General features: G+C 60.4%; 1 protein-coding gene across 1 annotated transcript in view; it reads left to right on the forward strand.

Moving 5' to 3' along the window:
- Nucleotides 1-324: 324 nt before the first annotated feature.
- UNC13A (unc-13 homolog A) overlaps nt 325-16,885 on the forward strand; it is a 36,988-nt gene continuing 20,427 nt past the window's right edge. Inside the window, exons 1-16 of the mRNA XM_056512514.1 lie at nt 325-444; nt 5,171-5,200; nt 5,561-5,660; nt 5,881-5,998; nt 6,179-6,302; nt 6,472-6,545; nt 6,624-6,678; nt 7,390-7,425; nt 7,953-8,163; nt 8,610-8,735; nt 10,109-10,717; nt 12,070-12,163; nt 13,109-13,155; nt 14,217-14,295; nt 15,821-15,892; nt 16,198-16,417. Of these exons, the coding sequence (XP_056368489.1) occupies nt 423-444; nt 5,171-5,200; nt 5,561-5,660; nt 5,881-5,998; nt 6,179-6,302; nt 6,472-6,545; nt 6,624-6,678; nt 7,390-7,425; nt 7,953-8,163; nt 8,610-8,735; nt 10,109-10,717; nt 12,070-12,163; nt 13,109-13,155; nt 14,217-14,295; nt 15,821-15,892; nt 16,198-16,417 (2,017 nt within the window). The 5' untranslated portion in view covers nt 325-422. The remainder of the gene's footprint in view (nt 445-5,170; nt 5,201-5,560; nt 5,661-5,880; nt 5,999-6,178; nt 6,303-6,471; nt 6,546-6,623; nt 6,679-7,389; nt 7,426-7,952; nt 8,164-8,609; nt 8,736-10,108; nt 10,718-12,069; nt 12,164-13,108; nt 13,156-14,216; nt 14,296-15,820; nt 15,893-16,197; nt 16,418-16,885) is intronic.

The following is a 16,885-nucleotide window of genomic DNA, read 5'->3' on the forward strand; positions in this document are numbered from 1 at the left end:
GCACCGGCACCGGCACAGCACCGGAACAGCACCGGCATAGCACCAGCACCGTCACGGCACCGGCACGGCACCGGCACGGCCCCGGCACAGCACCGGCATAGCACCGGCACAGCACCGGCACAGGAACAGCACCGGCACCGGCACGGCCCCGGCACCGGCACCAGCATAGCACCGGCACCGGCACCGGCACAGCATCAGCAGCGGCACAGCACCGGCCCCGCCTGCCCCGGCACCGGGACAGCACCGGCACCGGCACCGGCACCGGGGGGCTCGGGGGGGCTCGGGGGGCGGCGCCCGCGGGCGGGGGCGGCGGTGACGTCAGGCGCTGTCCGCGGTGCTGAGGGAAGATGGCGGCGCGCTAGAGCCGGGCGGCGGCCAGGGCCCCCCGCGCCCCCCGGCACCCCGGCAGCCGCACCGCCGCCATGTCGCTGCTCTGCGTCGGAGGTAGCGGGGCGCAGGGCGCGGGCCGGGCGGGGGGCGCGTCCCGCGGCCGTCGTGCTCGGGGCGGGGAGCGGGGGGCGCGGGGCCGAGGGGCTGAGCGGGGTGCGGGCAGCGGGGAGGCGGAGGGGGGGGGGGTCGTGGGAACGGCTCCATTCACAAGCGCCCGGCGCGTGGATTTATGAATGAACCGGCGGGGGCGCGCGCGCGGCGCGGGAGCCGCGGGTGGGGGTGGGGCAGGGCCGGGGGTGTGGGCGCGCCCTGCCCGCGCAGGGATCCCCCCGAACCCCCCGGGAACCCCCCAACCCCGACCCTGACCCCAAACCCCCGCCAGGAGGGACGGCAGAGGAGAGGGGGGCTCCCCCCGTAACCCTCCCTGGCTCTCCCCCGCCGTGGGGAGGGGGCTCCCCCCGTAACAACCCCCGGGTTTCCTTCTCAACCTCCCCGCGTTGTGGGGAGTGAGCTGCCCCCATAACTTCCCACTGCCGAGGAGGGAGGGGGCTGCCCTATAAAGTCCCCCCGGGCTCCCTCCGTAGCCCTCCCCCCGCCGTGGGGAGGGGGCTCCCCCCTCGTTGCCCACCCCAGCCGCTCCTGTCTATCCCTCCGCCCCCTCGGACCCCCGCTCTTCCCACCCTTTCCCGTCCGCGTCTTTTCCTACACCCCCCTCAAGCGCAGACCTCACCCCCCAAACGCCCCTGCCCGTACACCCCCACCATCGCATCTCTCCCCATTTATCCCCCTCCCCAGCTCCCCAGGACCCCACCCCTCACGCCTGTCCTCAGGCACTCCTCAGGCAGACACAGCCCTCTGCATTCTCAAACGCCTCCTCATCAAAAACACCCTACATGTGCCCCCATCGCCCCACATCTATCCCAGACCCCATAATTACACCCTCAAGCACCCCCGACCTCTAAAATTCCTCCACTCCCAAACATCATCCCTCCCCATCTATGTAACTCTACATTCTCACTCCCCCAGATAGACCCCATGCACCCCAAATCCCACACTGTCCCCCCTTCCCTCTGTGAACCCCTAAATACCCCCCTCAAATGACAGCCCCAGCCCCACCTCCTGCAGCCCCCTGTGCTCCTGCAGGTGTTGCCCCAGCTGGGCACGGTGGTGCTGTTGGGAGTCAGGGAAGCTGGGGAGGGGGTCAGGATGGGAACCTGGGGGTTTGATGCTAGGTGTGTGCCCAGTTAGGGGACCTGAGGCTGGTCACCCCATTCTGGGATGAACTGGGAGGAGTGCACAGGTGCCTGCACCCAGCACACTGAGCCCTGCCCAGCCCGGTGCACAGATTAATCCTGCAGGCTTGGCTTCAGCCTCGCTGCTCAGTCTGGATGAATGCTCAGTAAGGGGGAACAGAAGTCAGGAGAGGGTCACTTTACTCCCTTCTCAAGGTCCTATGACATCCTGATGGGAACAGGATAGCACTCGTGTGTCTTGGGGTCATAGGGTGGAGGAGGCAGAGTGACAGCTGGGACAGGGTGTGTCTGGGATTCCCCCACCCCAGGCAAAATCTGGAGGAAAATGGGGACTCTCCCAGTGCTGCCTGAGTTCATCAGGATGGGGGCTGTGCCCCCTTCCACCCCCTGAAATGTTCTTGTCCTTTAGGTGCTGTCACCCCCTCTCTCGTGGCAGTGCCACAGCTGGCGTGCCCCTGTGTGCCCCCAGCCAGTCCCAGATTTCGGGTACTCTCCTCTGGCAGGGGAGGCACCTCTTTGCTCCCACGTAAAGGGCTGTCACATGTGGTGACACCCTCGGGGGTGGCTGCCTAGGAACAGCTCTGAGTGGGTTCGGGCTTCCCCCAGTGCTCCGTCACCACTCGCTGGTCACGCTTCTCGTGCTATTTTTGGGGGTCTCGGGGACAGGGGTGCCACCCCAGAGCCTCCCCCAGGTTTTCCCTGCCCCTCCCGGGGCTTTGTGCCAGGGAGTGTCCCTGTATGACAGGCACTGGAGTGACCTGGGAGTGTGGGGTGAGCGGGGACAGGAGGGGGTGTCTGGAGTGGCAGGAGGCAGATGGACAGATGGACAGGCGGGCGGACGGGCATCCGGAGAGACAGATGGAGAGACGGAGGGACAGATGGGTGAAGGGGATGGGAGACGTGATCACGGAGCTGAGGGGTGGGTGGATGGACTGACAGAGGGGTGGAGGGACAGAGGGAGAGGAAGGACAGAGGGGTGGATAGAAGGACAGACAGAGGTGGGTGGATGGATGAAGGGACAGATGGAAGAACAGAACAGTGGATGAAGGACAGACAGGGATGGATGGATGGATGGATGGATGGATGGATGGATGGATGGATGGATGGATGAGGGGTGCATGGAGGATTGGACAGAGGGTTGGATGAAGGACAGAGGGATGGACAGATAGATGTATGAGGGATGGACGTAGGGATGGGTGTGTGGAAAGACCAGGAAGTGCCCCCAAGATAGTGGGGTGGACAGGCAGAGGCGTGGGTGGATGAACAGATAGGGGAGTGAATGAAGAGACAGGTAAATGGACAGACAGAGGGGTGGACACACAGGAGATGGACACATGGTGGGTGGTGGGGTATGTGGGTGGACAGAATTGATGGATAGACAGAAGGATGAATGGAGAGAGGAAAATGGACAGAGGGGTGGGTGGATGGGCAGAGGAGTGGGTGGATGGATGGACAGCAAGATGGATGACAGATGATCCAGCTGGGTGGAGAGAGGGGTAAGTGGACAGACAGCAGGATGGATGGACAGAGGGATGTATGGACAGACAGACAGGCCCGTAATGCCAGCAGCCCAGCCCCATTTTCATGCCATTCCCAGTCCAATCTCTGGCAGCTGCCTCCTGCCTCAATTTCCCCAACTAGTCAACATCCTCTGAGAGGAGCCAGATCACTCCTGGGAAGCCTGCAGTGATCAGCTTGGGAACACCCTCCCAGTGAACAGCCTGGGAAGATCCCAGCTTGTTGATGTCACACTGTCCTCAGGTCCTTGCCTGGGGCCTCAGGTTGAATTTAGCCCCAGGGTGGCACCCCAGGATTCACCACCCCTGTGCCAGCTTTGGGGACCCTTGTATGGGTGGGAAGGCAGCACATCCCGCAGATGGTGACAGCAGGATTTCTCCCTGGCAGGAGATGACAGCCAGGAAAGCCACGTGTTCCCTGGGTAATTGTTTGTTCCTGTCAGCTCGGGTATTTTTGGAGCTTTTCCTTCCTCTGCTCTCCCGTTCCTTTTTGGAAGCAGCAGCTGGTGAAGAGTAGTGGGTGCCCCTGGGCCCGGGGGAAGGGGGATCCCTGTCAGCCACAGGCAGGTTCTGCCTCCAAATGCTCTATTAGAATAGACTAATCAATTTATAATATGTATAAATACATTACATTTGATTTACATAATTATTACACACAGTGGTGCCAGCCATCCCCAGATAGCCCGGGGGCTCCCACCCGGCGTCACTCAAGGATCTTTGGGATCCCGGAGCCTTGTGCCAACCCTCCATTGAGAATTCCCCATCCCTGAGTGAAGCTGCAGCCCCTGGAGCTTCCTGTGATTCCCTGGGAACTTGGCTGCCAGGGACGTAACCGGTGACCTTCCTTCGGGCACAAAGCCACCCGAGTGTCACCCTTTGGGTGGCACAGGGCAGGCAGCCGAGTCAGGGGGTCCCAGTTGTTTTCCGAGGGGATGCTTTCCCCTGCCTCAGTTTCCCCGAGGCCTGTGGTGCCACGTGGGCTGCGGCCAGCCCAGCCGGGCACGTGGCGCTGGCGGCAGCCCCGCGTCCCCTCCAGCGCTGGTGGCGGCTGATAAGCGGCTGGCGAGCGGCACGTCTCCGAAATCAAATTACCTTTGATGTCGCCAGGGCTATTTTCATCCCTGCTCGGTCACGTTGGTCTGCACCCGCTGGCACCCGCGTCATTCACCCGTTCTCCGGGTGCTGTGTCATTCCCTGCCCGCCCGGTCCCCCCGCAGCCCCGCCGCCCCCGGGCTCAGCTCCGTTTGCCCCCCCCGCAGCCAAAAGCTGGGGATGGACCCCCACCCAGCTGGGTAAAGCTGGGGGGGAGGTTTCCCATGGAGCCAGAACTGGGGGGGGTTCCCATGGAGCTGAGCAGGATCAGAGGGGCCCCTGCACCCCCCGATGGGCAGGAGGGGAACCAGCCCCACAGTGCCCCCACGGGGGACACAGGGCTGGGATGCAATGGGGATGTTTTGGGGCTGTATAGGATTTTGGGGGGCGTCTCCTCCACCCCTGGGGCTGTTTGTGGGCAGGGAGAGTTACAAGCCCCTGACCCACCAGGTTTCCTGTGGGAAATGTGGGTCAGTGGTTTGGGAGAGCCTTAACCCTGATACTGCTGAGACGGTGCCACCCAGCTGGGACTCGAGTGGAGAGCAGGGTTCCCCAGAACACAGGTTTTCCTTTGGATATGGATAATAACATCATCTGTTTCTCCAAATAAATCCCAAATCAAAAGTGTGGGGTGAGGGGGGTAACACCCCCTCAACAGAGAAAGGCTGGTCATTTGGGGTTGCAAGCTGCCCCAGAGTAGCAGAGTTTTGGGGGGAGCCTTTACTTCCCTTTGATGCCCACCTCCATCTCATATCTGATCCCTCAATCCCTCACCCTCACCTGGCATGGGGGATCCCAGGGGGAGTGTGGAGGGCAACCAGGTCTAGGTCCCTCTCACCCCCCTCACACCCTGGTGGGGATCCCCAGTCTTTCCCCAGGGTCTCACCCTGATTTTCTTCCCTCCTTTTGTCCCCACAGTTAAAAAGGCCAAGTATGATGGGCCCCAAGGTAAGTGAGATACCACCTGCCTGCCCACCTGAGGGGAGAGGCTGGGGGCCACTTGGGCTGGCTGGATGTGGCAGGGCCAGAGGAGGGGCTGGGGAAGGGGGTTGAGGGGTCCCATAGCTCTGGAGGTATCATTTGGCAAGCTGGGGACACACACACACACACACACACACACACACACACACACACACACACACAGACACACAAATGGGGGTGCCCTGGACAGAGTGGGGGCCCACATCCTACCAGCCCTGGCAGATGTAGTTTCCCTTCTGGGGTGCTGAGGGACGTGTGTGTGGGGGTGGAAGTGTTGGGGAATGGGGACACACTGAAGGTCACTTCACCCTCTGTTTGTTCCCACAGAGAAGTTTAACACATATGTGACCCTGAAGGTGCAAAATGTCAAGAGCACGACCATAGCAGTGCGGGGCAACCTGCCCTCCTGGGAACAGGACTTCATGTTGTGAGTGTCAGGGGGTCCCCTCGCCCCCTCATCCCTGCTGCTGCCCCTTGCCCCCATAAATAACATGGGGAGTCCTCCACTGCCCTGACCTCAGATCTGGGGGGCTCACCTGAGTCCTGGCTCTGAAGGGACAGGTAGAAGCTGGGGTGGTCCCAGGAGGCTGCTGAGACCTGAGGGGGTTAACTTCATAGGGAGTAACCTGATACCTTTCTATCCCCAGTGAGATCAATCGGCTGGACTTGGGGCTGACTGTGGAGGTGTGGAACAAGGGGCTCATCTGGGACACCATGGTGGGCACGGTGTGGATCCCCCTCCGGACCATCAGGCAGTCCAATGAGGTAGGGAGGCAGGCACAGGCAAATCCCTGCTGAGCCCCAAGGGACATGTGCCACCCCCAGCTGTCCTTTGGGCCAGGCAGAGCCTTCCCTGTCCTGCCTGGGGCCAAACCCTGCGTGCTGGGATTGTGGGGCCACGAAAGAGGCGTCTGGGAGCTCTCCTCACCCCATTTGTACCCACAGGAGGGCCCTGGGGAGTGGCTCACCCTCGACTCCCAGGTCATCATGACCGACAATGAGATCTCAGGCACCAAGGATCCGACTTTCCACCGCATCCTCCTGGACACGCGCTTTGAGCTGCCGCTGGGTGGGTGCCCCAGCCCTGCCCCCAGACCAGCCTGTGTGTGCCTTGCCCTCAGCCCCAGGGCTGCTCATGAGCCTTGCAGCTGGGACTGGGGGTCTGATCCTGTGGCCCCAAAAGCTTGGAGGCTGTTTTGGGGAGGTCTGGGCACCAGCTGGGGTCTTTGCCCTCACAGATATCCCTGAGGAGGAGGCCAGGTACTGGGCCAAGAAACTGGAGCAGCTCAACGCCATGCGGGACCAGGATGATGTGAGTGCAGCCAGGCCTGGGGTGAGGGGCAGGGGCAGGGCTGCCAGCAGGAGCCCTTACCAGCCCCTCTCTCCCCAGTATGCCTTCCAGGAGGAGCAGGAAAAGCCTCTGCCTGTGCATGGCTCGCAGTGCTGTAAGTGCTGCCCTGTCCCTGCCCCGCTGTGGGACCCCCACACCCTCCTTTCTCCCCACTTCCACACCGTGAAATTTTAAGGGGTGGGCTCCATATCTGCTTTGGGGCATTGGACCCCATCCCAATTGGGGCTCAACTTCCCCCCATACCCAGCCCCCATTCCCATTCCTGTTGTCCTTCCTGTGTTTGCCAGCGTTTCTCTGCTGTCTCCCAGCTCCACAGTGGGTGAGCCTTCCTGTGGGTGGAGGGGAGCAGGGCATGGCAGCAATGGGGCTGATGAGGACAGTTCCTCTGGGACAAGGGGCAGCAGGCTGGTGTGGGGGGGCTACTGGATGGGGGCCCTGCAGAGGCATTTGGAGTGGCAGCTCAGTTTATCCCAACACGTGCCTCAGTGTTCCTTCTGTAACCATCCCAGGTACATGCATCGTTCAGTGCCCCTGGGCCCAACCCCAGGCCCTGTCCCCTGTTAGTGTCACCATGCCTGGCTGTAGCATTGTCCCCAACCCGGGTCAGTGACACCATACCCACCCTAGGCACTGTCTCTAGTCCAGCTCAATGTCATCATGTTCAGGCCCAGGCAGTGTCCCAGTGCCACTGTGCCCCATCCTGTTCCCAGGGCAGTGTCCCCAATCCAGTGTGCCCCCTGGGGAGATGCTGGTTCCTCCCAATCAGCTGCCTCCATCTTTCTTGTCTCTGCCCATTTCTTTGTAGGCAACTGGAATTATTTTGGCTGGGGAGAACAGCAGAGTAAGTATCCTGCCCACTCCACTCTTCCCAGCCTGGGGGTCCCCAGCACATCCCTCTTTGCCTGGCCCAGGGCTCAGAGCACCTGGAGCTTGGGTCTAGCCTGTGGCCTTGTGCCATGACTCTGTACTGGGTGAAGACAGTGTCACCAAGTGCCCTGTCCTGGGCAGGGCTGTCCCCATGGGCTGGTGGGGACGTGGCACCATGGGGCTCTGTGCCCTTGGGGTGTCCCAGTGGCAATGAACATCTCAAGCTTTGCCTCTGTAGTGGGACATTGATGGGGCAGAGGGAGGGTCCCTGCCCCCATCCTTTTGCCCCTTCTGTATGTCCCAAATTCCCCCTCCACCTTCCCCTCATCCTCCCAAAACCCTTCCTGTGCTGATAATGTCAGCTTGCCCCTCATCCTGCCCTGGGCCCACCTCCCCAGCACGGTCCCACAGCGGTGGGGGCACTGGTGGCACTAAAGGGTCAGTGCAGGGTGGGGGCAGATTTGGACCATCCCCTGTCCCACTCATCGTGGCCCCTTGCAGACGATGACCCCGACAGTACCGTGGATGACCGGGACAGTGACTACCGCAGCGAGACCAGTAACAGCATCCCCCCACCCTACTACACCACGTCCCAGCCCAACGCCTCCGTGCACCAGTACCCCATGAGGCACCAGCAGCAGAGCTCCCGTGACTCCTACACTGACTCCATGCAGAGCTACGAGATGGACTACTCAGACCAGGCTCCTATCAGGTAGTGTGGCCACAGCCAGCTCCCCCTGGGACCGGCTTTCTCAACCTCCCCCGCAGGTGACAGAGGCCAGCAGGTCCCCAGGGTGATGCCAGGGATGGTACTCCCAGTGCAGTGGGTGACAGAGGGAAGGATGCTGAGGTGAGGAAGAGTGGGGTGATGCTGGCCCCGTCCAAGTTTTTCCTTCTCACTGGGAAGTTTTCAAACTCTTTTGGGTCACTGCCCTCTTCTGCCCTTACTGGGTTTGGGGCCTCCCACCCCTGGCTGTCCCTGCTGGAAGCTGGGCAGTGGAGCGTGGGGTGGCTGGGGACCCAGACGTGGCAGAGCCCAGCCTGAAGTGCCAGCCCCATCCAGGCGGACAGAGCCTCCCTGCCAGTGTCCCCACGGCAGCAGGGGGTGGCGGGTGGCGGTGGGAGCTCGCTGACCATGTTCCTCTCCTCCCCTGGCAGACGCTATGGTAGCGTAGACTCTGCCGCAAACGGGCGCAGCGACGCTGAGTCCGGCTCTGAGTCGAGCAGGCGGACCAGCCGCCAGCCTTCCCTTGAGAGCAGGCGGTCCCTAGACCTATCGGATAGGTGGGTCCATACCTGTGCCGTGTGCCGTGTGCCGTCGCAGAGTGCTGTGGTCGGTCCTTGCAGCCGTGGTGAGGCCAACACCAGTCCTGGCAAGGGCGGCCTCGTGCCACCCTCCCCGCCCCGGATCGGCCTTGTGCAGGGACAGCATTGGGATGCTCCAGGTGTCCCCCCAGCCCCTCTTGCTGCTGCGCCCCAGTTCGTGGGGTGACACCCCATCTCCCTGCTCCCGCTTGCTGGCACTGCAGCTGTCTGGCAGCACTGCTGCCTGTTCCTTGTCGTGCCAGCGGGTGTGGGACTGTGCCCTCGGGGACTCACGTGCCACCCCCTGTTCCTGGTCACCTGCCAGGGTGTGCCTGCCTGGACAAAAGCTTCGTGCAGTGATTTGGGATCCTGCGATGTGCCAAGAGCACCTCTCCCGGCTCTGCCAGGATCAGGATGGGGAAGGGTGGGGTTTCCAGGTGTGCGTTGTGTCTCCTGCATCCCTGTGCCCCAAGTGCTCCTTCCCAAGGTACCTGGATGATGCCAGTACCCCTCCCAGCTGGGGCCAGCCTGAGCCATCCCCCAGCACTCTCTTCCCTGTGGTGTCCCCTGGCTCCCCACAGCCTGGCTCAGCCACTCTGCGCTCTGCCCGGCCCAGCCCCTCACCTTTGTCCCCTCACACGCCCCCTGAGCCCTGGCTGCCAGTGCTGGAGATGTGGTGTCGGCCTCTTCCTTGGCATGTTCCTGTCCTGTCTGCATGTCTGCTTCTGTCAGCCTGTCCCCATGGAGTCACAGGGCTGCCCTGTCCCTGGCAGCCTCCTGGGATGCAGGGCCCCCCTGGGCCTCCCAGTGCAGGCAGCTGTGAAAGAAGGGGGCTGGAAGGGCTGGAGGGACAGATGGGATGAGGGAAGGAGTCTGGCCTGGCAGTAAGAGGAGAGGGGACCCATGGGTAGGGATGGTGTTAAGAGGAGAGAGGGGCTTGAGGGGGTGTCCTGGAGTGGGGGCGCCTGGGAGGGCTGTGGGGAGCACTGGAGCATCAGGATAGAGGTTGTGTGACAGATCTGTGTGTCAGGGGCAAGACAGGGTGTCTGCAGCAGCAGGAGGCAGGATGTGGCTGGGGGTGCTGCTGCCCCCACCCCTGCTGGGGTGAGCCTAGAAGACACTGTCACCCCCATCCCCAGTCTCGGCCCAGGCACAGGCAGGGAGGTCAGAGTGCCCCTGTTGGGGGCTGTTTCCAGCCCACAGTGATTCCTGGTTCCTGCCTTCGGCTCCCAGGACGAGGAGCCCAGCGCTCCCATGGGAGCTGCACATCCTCCTGCCCCGTGCAGGGCCCCGGGGCTCTGCCTGGGGTGACACGGACCCACGGGAGCCCTGTCCTTGTCCCCTCCCCCCAGCCCCACCGGGAGCAGCCGCTACGCCTCGTCGGCCGAGCTGAGCCAGGGCAGCTCCCAGCTGAGCGAGGACTTCGAGAACGAGAGCCTGAGGGACTCGGAGCTGGACGAGAGGGACGGCGACTCCTACCACTCCTGCCACAGCTCCGTCAGCTACCGCAAGGACTCGCCGCGCTGGGAGGAGGAGGATGATGACGATCTCTACCTGGAGGAGGAGGAGGAAGAGTTCATTGAGGACTACAGTGAGACTGAGGAAGGCTACCCCAAGGACGAGGAGCTGGAAGAGGAGGAGGAGGAGGAACTGCGGGACCAGGACACCTATGAGCCCCCTGAACATGAAACATACCCACCACCACAGAAACCCCTGCCACAGCAGCAGCAGCAGCAACAGGCCCCACAGCAGCAGCAGCAGCAGCAGCAACCCCAGCTGGTCCCCCAGCAGAAGCCTCAGCAGCAGGAAAGAAAGGAGGAGAGGAAAGAGGAGAGGAAGGAGGAGAAGGACACCTCTGCCCCCCAGGAAGCCCCCGAGGCCCTCCAGGCCCAGCGGGCAGAGGAGGAAGTTCCCACGCAAGAGGCAGCCCCGGAGACTGAGCCCCCAAAACCAGCTGAGAGGTAGGAGGGGGCATCCCTGGGATGGCACTGTGCCTGGAGGCACTGAGGATGCTCTGGAGGTGGCTCTAGCCTGGGACAAACATGGGGCTGGGAGAATGGGATCTCAGGGCTGTGATTCCTCTCCTCTGGCACAGGCTCTTGGCACCCTGGGTGGAGCTTTGTCAGAGAAAGAGATTTCCTTTGCAGAAGTCAGTCCTCTCCCTAGGCCTGGTAAAAGCTCATCCATGGCCTCCTATGCTGTACAAGTGTATTAATTGGTGGTCACGTTCCTGGTGCAGCATGTGAATAATTCATGTCTTGGGGACAGATTATTCAAATATCATTATTGACCATTTCTATTTTCAGTGTCACTCCTCTGTGCAGAAGTAAACTGTGATGGGCTTTTTCAGCCTTTTATTTAGTTTAAATTACACACCAGGAAGGAGGAATCTCTAATTGAAACCAATGTAATGAGCTGTTTTTTAAAAAAATGGATATTTAGGCCCAAGACCTGGCAGGAACCTGAGGGCCTCAGGTCATGTCTGCCTGCAGTGCCCACTGGGCAGGGGCCTTAGGGGTCCTGTGCTAGGATTTGGAGACTGTGAGTTAGTGCTGGGGACACCAGAGTGTGTTGGAACCCCTAGAGTAGTGCTGAGGCCCTCAAACGATGACTCCAAATTAGCTTTTGTGACCCCAGAATAGCACTGGGGACTGTGAATTAGTGCTGGGAACCACAGGTTAGCACTGAGGATCCCAGATTAGTAGATCCCAGACAAAGCCCCTTAGGTCTGAGGAGGTTCATCTCCTGAGCACCCCATGGCCTCTTCCCAGAGCAGTTCTGGGTTCCTCTCTCCAGTGTTGCATCACACCAGGCTCTCCAGGAGACTGTGTGCTTGGAGGATTTCTTTTCCTCCTTGTCTTGATTTAGTAGGAGAAGAGAAAAAAACCCACAAACCCAGCATGTCCAGGCAGACACTTTTCCCTGGGCTTGGAACCAGTGAGGTGTCGGGTGTTCTTTACCCCAGGAAGCTGTGGTGGGAAATTGTGCTGGGGAGATGGGGGGCAAAGGATGTTTAATTCACATACTTGTGTCCCCTGTGTGTCACTTGGATGCCCAGGGCAGGGCCTCCTGAGGGTGGGGAGGCTCCTGGCTTCTCCCCAGTCCTCTGCCCTGATTGTGCTGCCGTTTGCAGCAGGATCTGCTGCCTTTGCAGGTCCTTCCTGGTACCAAGAGGCTGTTTTGCTATTGCCACTCTGTCTCAAGGCACATCAGGATCCCCAGATCATAGGCTCAGACCTGCTGGGGGTGTGGGGGCTGCTCCCCTCTTCCTGGTGCTGTGCTGGGAGGTGACAGAGGATGTGTGTGCTTGCAGGGAGCCCGGAGAAGAGGAGGTGCAGGACCCCAAAGCACGAGCCAAAGCCAACTGGTTGAGAGCCTTCAACAAGGTCTGCATGCAGCTGCAGGAGGTGAGGACCCCCTGGCCCCTGCCACAGCTCTGGGCTGGGAGCACAGCCCCTTTCCACAGCTGGGCATCTTCCAGAGACATCCACAGACTTGGGGTACCAGCAGTGGTGCCACAACCCCATTCCCACCAAGTGGGACACCCCGGAGGGGCCGGGAGTGCTGAGGATCCCCTGTGTGTGCTGCATGTGAGCCTTTTCCCCTCTGTTGAGTTGACAATGTTTTGTTTTGTTTTTAGACTCCATCCTCCATCTTTTCTTTTTGTTTTGGCTCTGGATTCGCTCCCCGGGGTCTCGATCCCCCTCCCCACCGCTTCTCTTTTCAGTTGTCCACCACCATGGCCCTTGCACCCGCGTCTCCCCTCCCTGCAGGGAAGGGGTGTAGCCTGCCTGCAGGTAAGCATGGCCACCTGGAACCTCCAGCCACGTGTGTGCCTTCCCTCTGTGTGTGTGTGTGTGTGTGTGTGTGTGTGCAGGGATTGCCATGAAGGATGGGTAATGGTCTCTCTCTGTCCTTCTCCTCCAAAATAATCCCCTCCCTGCAGGGTAGGTGGCACTGCTGGATGATCCCTGCACACACACACAGTTTTCCCCTGCTCTTCTTTCCAACTGCTGTGGGTTCCTGAGGACCTGCTGAGCCTTTATGATGCTTCTTCACTCCCCCAAGCCCTGAATTTTCACACAGTGTAGCCATCCCCCCTGCTTTGCCAGCCTCAGCCCCTCTGCTGAAGCCCACCCATTTGCTCACCCGGATCAGCCTTCTGAACATATTTACTCCCAGTGCCAGCTCTTTGCTGGGAAGAGTTCCCTTGGTTTTGGAACATTCTTTTCTCTGTCCACCCTGCTCACCCTTCCATGCTCCCCCAGTGCTGTGAGCATTCACTGCCCTGGGGGGGCTGTCCCCACGCTGGTGGCTCCTGCAGTGCCCTGACACTGTCCCTTGTTTTCCAGGCCCGCGGGGAAGGTGATGGAGAAAAATCCCTGTGGTTCAAAGGCGGGTGAGTACCAGGGGAAGCTGGGTACACTCTGCCCCGGGATCTCAGCCCCCTCCTCATTAGATGTGATTAATGAGCTCAGCAGTGGGCTTGTGTGGGGGAGGGTTGCCAAGCTGTGGGCATGCAAGGAGGCCAGTTTTTTGGAGCTCAATTTTGGGACTGGTCAGTGCTTTTGGAGCAGCCAGCAGACATGACATTGCTCTGTGACTGCAAGCACTGCTGCTGAGGGGGAGAGCGAGAGGTGAGTGAGATGGGGATGAGGAGGGGTGGCAACTCCTGCTTCCCTCATGGAGTGGTCATGGGAATCCTGAACCTCTCACCTGGACGGGCTGGAGGTCTCAGTCCTGTCTTGCCCTTGCAGACAGCCCTGCCATGGACCTGGGCAGAACCTGGTAGGTTGCTTGAGAACCCCCAGATCATTCTAGGGATTTCTTTCCAACAGGGCTGTGAAGTTCCATTCCTTCCTTGGGTTCCCTTACAGCAGAACTTGAGGCTCACCTGCCCACTACTCCCCTTTGGGGTCCCAGAGGGAACCCCAGCTCTCCAGCCTCACTGCAAAGCCAAAGCTGACTAAGCCAAATGGGCAGATTTTCTCCTGGGTTTCGCTGTCAAGCTTCATGTGGGGAAAAATCACAGTTTTTGCCAAAATCCCCTTCCCCCTCAGTTTTTAGTTCAGTGATCCCTACCCTGGCTGGGGTAGTGGTGGGGATGGGGATCCCATGGGTGGGTCCCAGGACACACAGGGGTTGCTTTGTAGTCATATTCACCAAGTCCTAGATATTGAGAAGAAATCCTTTCCTGTGAGGGTGGTAAAGCTCTGGCACAGGTTGTTCAGACCAGCTGTGTCTGCCCCATCCCTGGAAATATCCAAGGCCAGGTTGGCAACCTGATCTAGTGCAAGGTGTCCCTGCCCATAGCAGGGCTGGAATGAAATGAGCTTTAAGATCCCTTCCAACCCAAACCATTCTGTGATTCTCCAAAGCGCTGAGTGACCACGGGGCAACAACAGGGGCCCCTTCCTGCCTCAGATTGCCCTTGCCCGCTGACTCTGCTCTCTCTTGCAGGCCTGGTGGTGGGCTGATCATTATAGACAGCATGCCGGACATTCGCAAGCGAAAACCCATCCCCCTAGTTAGCGATTTGGTGAGGTTCCTCCCCAGGCACCCCTAGCTGCCAGCTTTGCTCCCGCTGCTCCCCACCGGACTGCGCCGCCCGTGCCCCGCTCCCCAGCTGCCTCTAACTTGGCTTGTGTTCTCTGTTTTCTCTCCTGTGGCCTGGCTGGGCCTTCCCTGCGGCAGGGGGGCGGCTGTAAGGTTTCTGCGCTGCATTAACAGCATGCCCGACATTAAGCCTGGACGCAAATCTCTCCCTCTAGTCAGCGATCTGGTGAGCGCGGTTAAAGCGAGGGGTTAAAGAGACAGCGCCCCTGGGGGCTGCCGGCCAGCCCTGCTGCCCCACCCTGCCAAAGGGGGGCGGGGGCGTCCCACACTGCTCGGGGGGCTCCTGGCCCTCCCTGCAGTTGGGAGCTGGGCTCTCCCTACCCAGGGTGCTTCTCTTTAACGGAGCTCTGTCCCTACCCCAAGCATCAGCCTAAGGTTTCCCAGGGCTGCATCTGGTTTCCCATTTTTTTACTGGTGCTGTGTCCCTGGTCGCTTCCTGTCCCAGCTGCCATAGGTCCCTGCAGCTTGGATGGCACTGGTGCTGGACAGATGTCCGTACCAAGGGAGGGCTGGCAGTGGCTTTTCCAAGTTGCCCAGACTCTGTTCTCCTGTCCCCACTGTCCCAGTGTATGGGGCTGGAGACCCCCGATGTGTGGGCCCCCATCATGGGGTCCCCTGCAGACCCTGGGCTCTGTTTCACAGGGTCACTCTGCTGGTCCCTTCCTGATGACAAGAGACAGCAATTTTGGAAACCAGACACCCTTGTCCCCCAGAATTAGGTGCCTTCCCCTCCTTCCCCCTCTCTTAACACCTTGTCAGCTCCACTGTGTGCCCTCCCTGGGGTGCCACCCTCCTGTTCCCAACCTGCCTCCCCCCATCCTCTTGCTGTCCCAAACTTAGTACCCCCATCCCAGCCCTCTTGGGCAGCTGCTGATGCTTCTGCACTGTGCTGTGTTGGTGTTTTGGGGGTGGGGGGTGATGGGGTGGGCAATGTGTGGGGTTTGTGGGGGGCTGCTGCCTTTCCCTGCTGGGATTTGTAGGCTGCAACCAGTGCTGTGGCTTGGGGACACAATCCCCCCCAGCAGGGACTGCTCAGTGCTGGATGAGGGGGTGTTGCCCCAGTTCCCACAGGTTCTGGCAGGGAAGGGGCTCTCCTGGGAAATGTTTGCACTAACATCTTTTTATTCCCCCCTTGCTGGCCCTGGCTGCCCACAGGCCATGGTAAGTGCCCCCCACCCCATATCCCCAGTGCTCTTACGCATGTGATGAGAGGCTCTGCCCCACTGGAGCTGAACTGGGAATGTCATAGGCTGCTGAACTGGTTCCAGTCCTACTGCACAGCAGTGCTGCCATCGATGGGGGCTGGGCTGTCCCCACTGCCCCTGTGCAGCCAGGACCCTTCTCTGTCTGGGATGGGGGTCTGTCCTGGGTGTTTCACAGCCACTTGGGGATGTAGGAGGGTGCTCTCATGGTCTGCTGGATCTGGGAACTCGCTTTCTTTCCCACAGTCCCTGGTCCAGTCCAGGAAAGCGGGAATCACATCCGCGCTGGCCTCGAGCACCTTGAACAATGAGGAGCTGGTAGGTGCTGGGATGGGCTGGGTTGGGAATGGTTGGGAGGGGGAAACAGCCTTGGGGACCAGGCCAGCAGTGGAGGTGCAGTCTGTGCCCTGCCAGCATCCTCTGGTTATGTGTGAGCATCTGGGCTGCTCATGGCAGCACCTGGGGATAGAATCATGGGATCATTGGGGTTGGAAAGGACCTAGAAGATATAAAGTCCCACTGCACCACCACATCAAGTCAACCCAGCACCACCACCATTGGTCCCCAAGTGCATCCTCTGTCCTGCTTCAGTGTTTCTCCCCCTCTCTGCCCTCCCTGCACAGAAAAACCATGTTTACAAGAAGACCCTGCAAGCCTTAGTGTACCCCATCTCCTGCACAACGCCCCACAACTTCGAGGTGTGGACGGCCACCACCCCCACCTACTGCTACGAGTGTGAGGGGCTGCTGTGGGGCATCGCCCGGCAGGGCATGCGCTGCGCTGAGTGCGGCGTCAAGTGCCACGAGAAGTGCCAGGACCTGCTCAACGCTGACTGCCTGCAGAGTAAGGACCTGGGGGCCACAGCCTTGGCCCTTCTCACCTTGGAGAGGGAGGAGGGAGCAGCCCAGGAGAGCTCCTGTCCTGACTTGGGCATGGGAGAAGGGGTGGGCAGGGCACTCTCATCCTGGGCAGGGGATAGATCCCTCCGGGTTTGAATTAATTCATGCATGGAATGGTGGAATCACGGAATTGTTAAGGCTGGGAAAGACCTTTAAGATTATATCAGGTCCAACCATCAACTCAGCACCTTTGTGGTTGTTGCTGAACAATGTCCTCAAGTGCCACAGCCAAATGTTTTTTGCACACTGCCAGAGGTGACTCCAGCCTGTGCCAGGGCTGGACAGCACTTTTGGAGAAGAAATTCCCCCTAATACCCAACATAAACCTTCTTTGGTGCAACTTGAGGCCATTTCCTCCTGTGCCCATCCCCAAGCCCACCGTGCCAATCTGCAAGAGCTCTTGTCTCTCTCC

Source organism: Oenanthe melanoleuca, chromosome 28 (genome assembly GCF_029582105.1).
Source record: "Oenanthe melanoleuca isolate GR-GAL-2019-014 chromosome 28, OMel1.0, whole genome shotgun sequence".
In the NCBI taxonomy this organism is placed as follows: Eukaryota; Metazoa; Chordata; class Aves; order Passeriformes; family Muscicapidae; genus Oenanthe; species Oenanthe melanoleuca.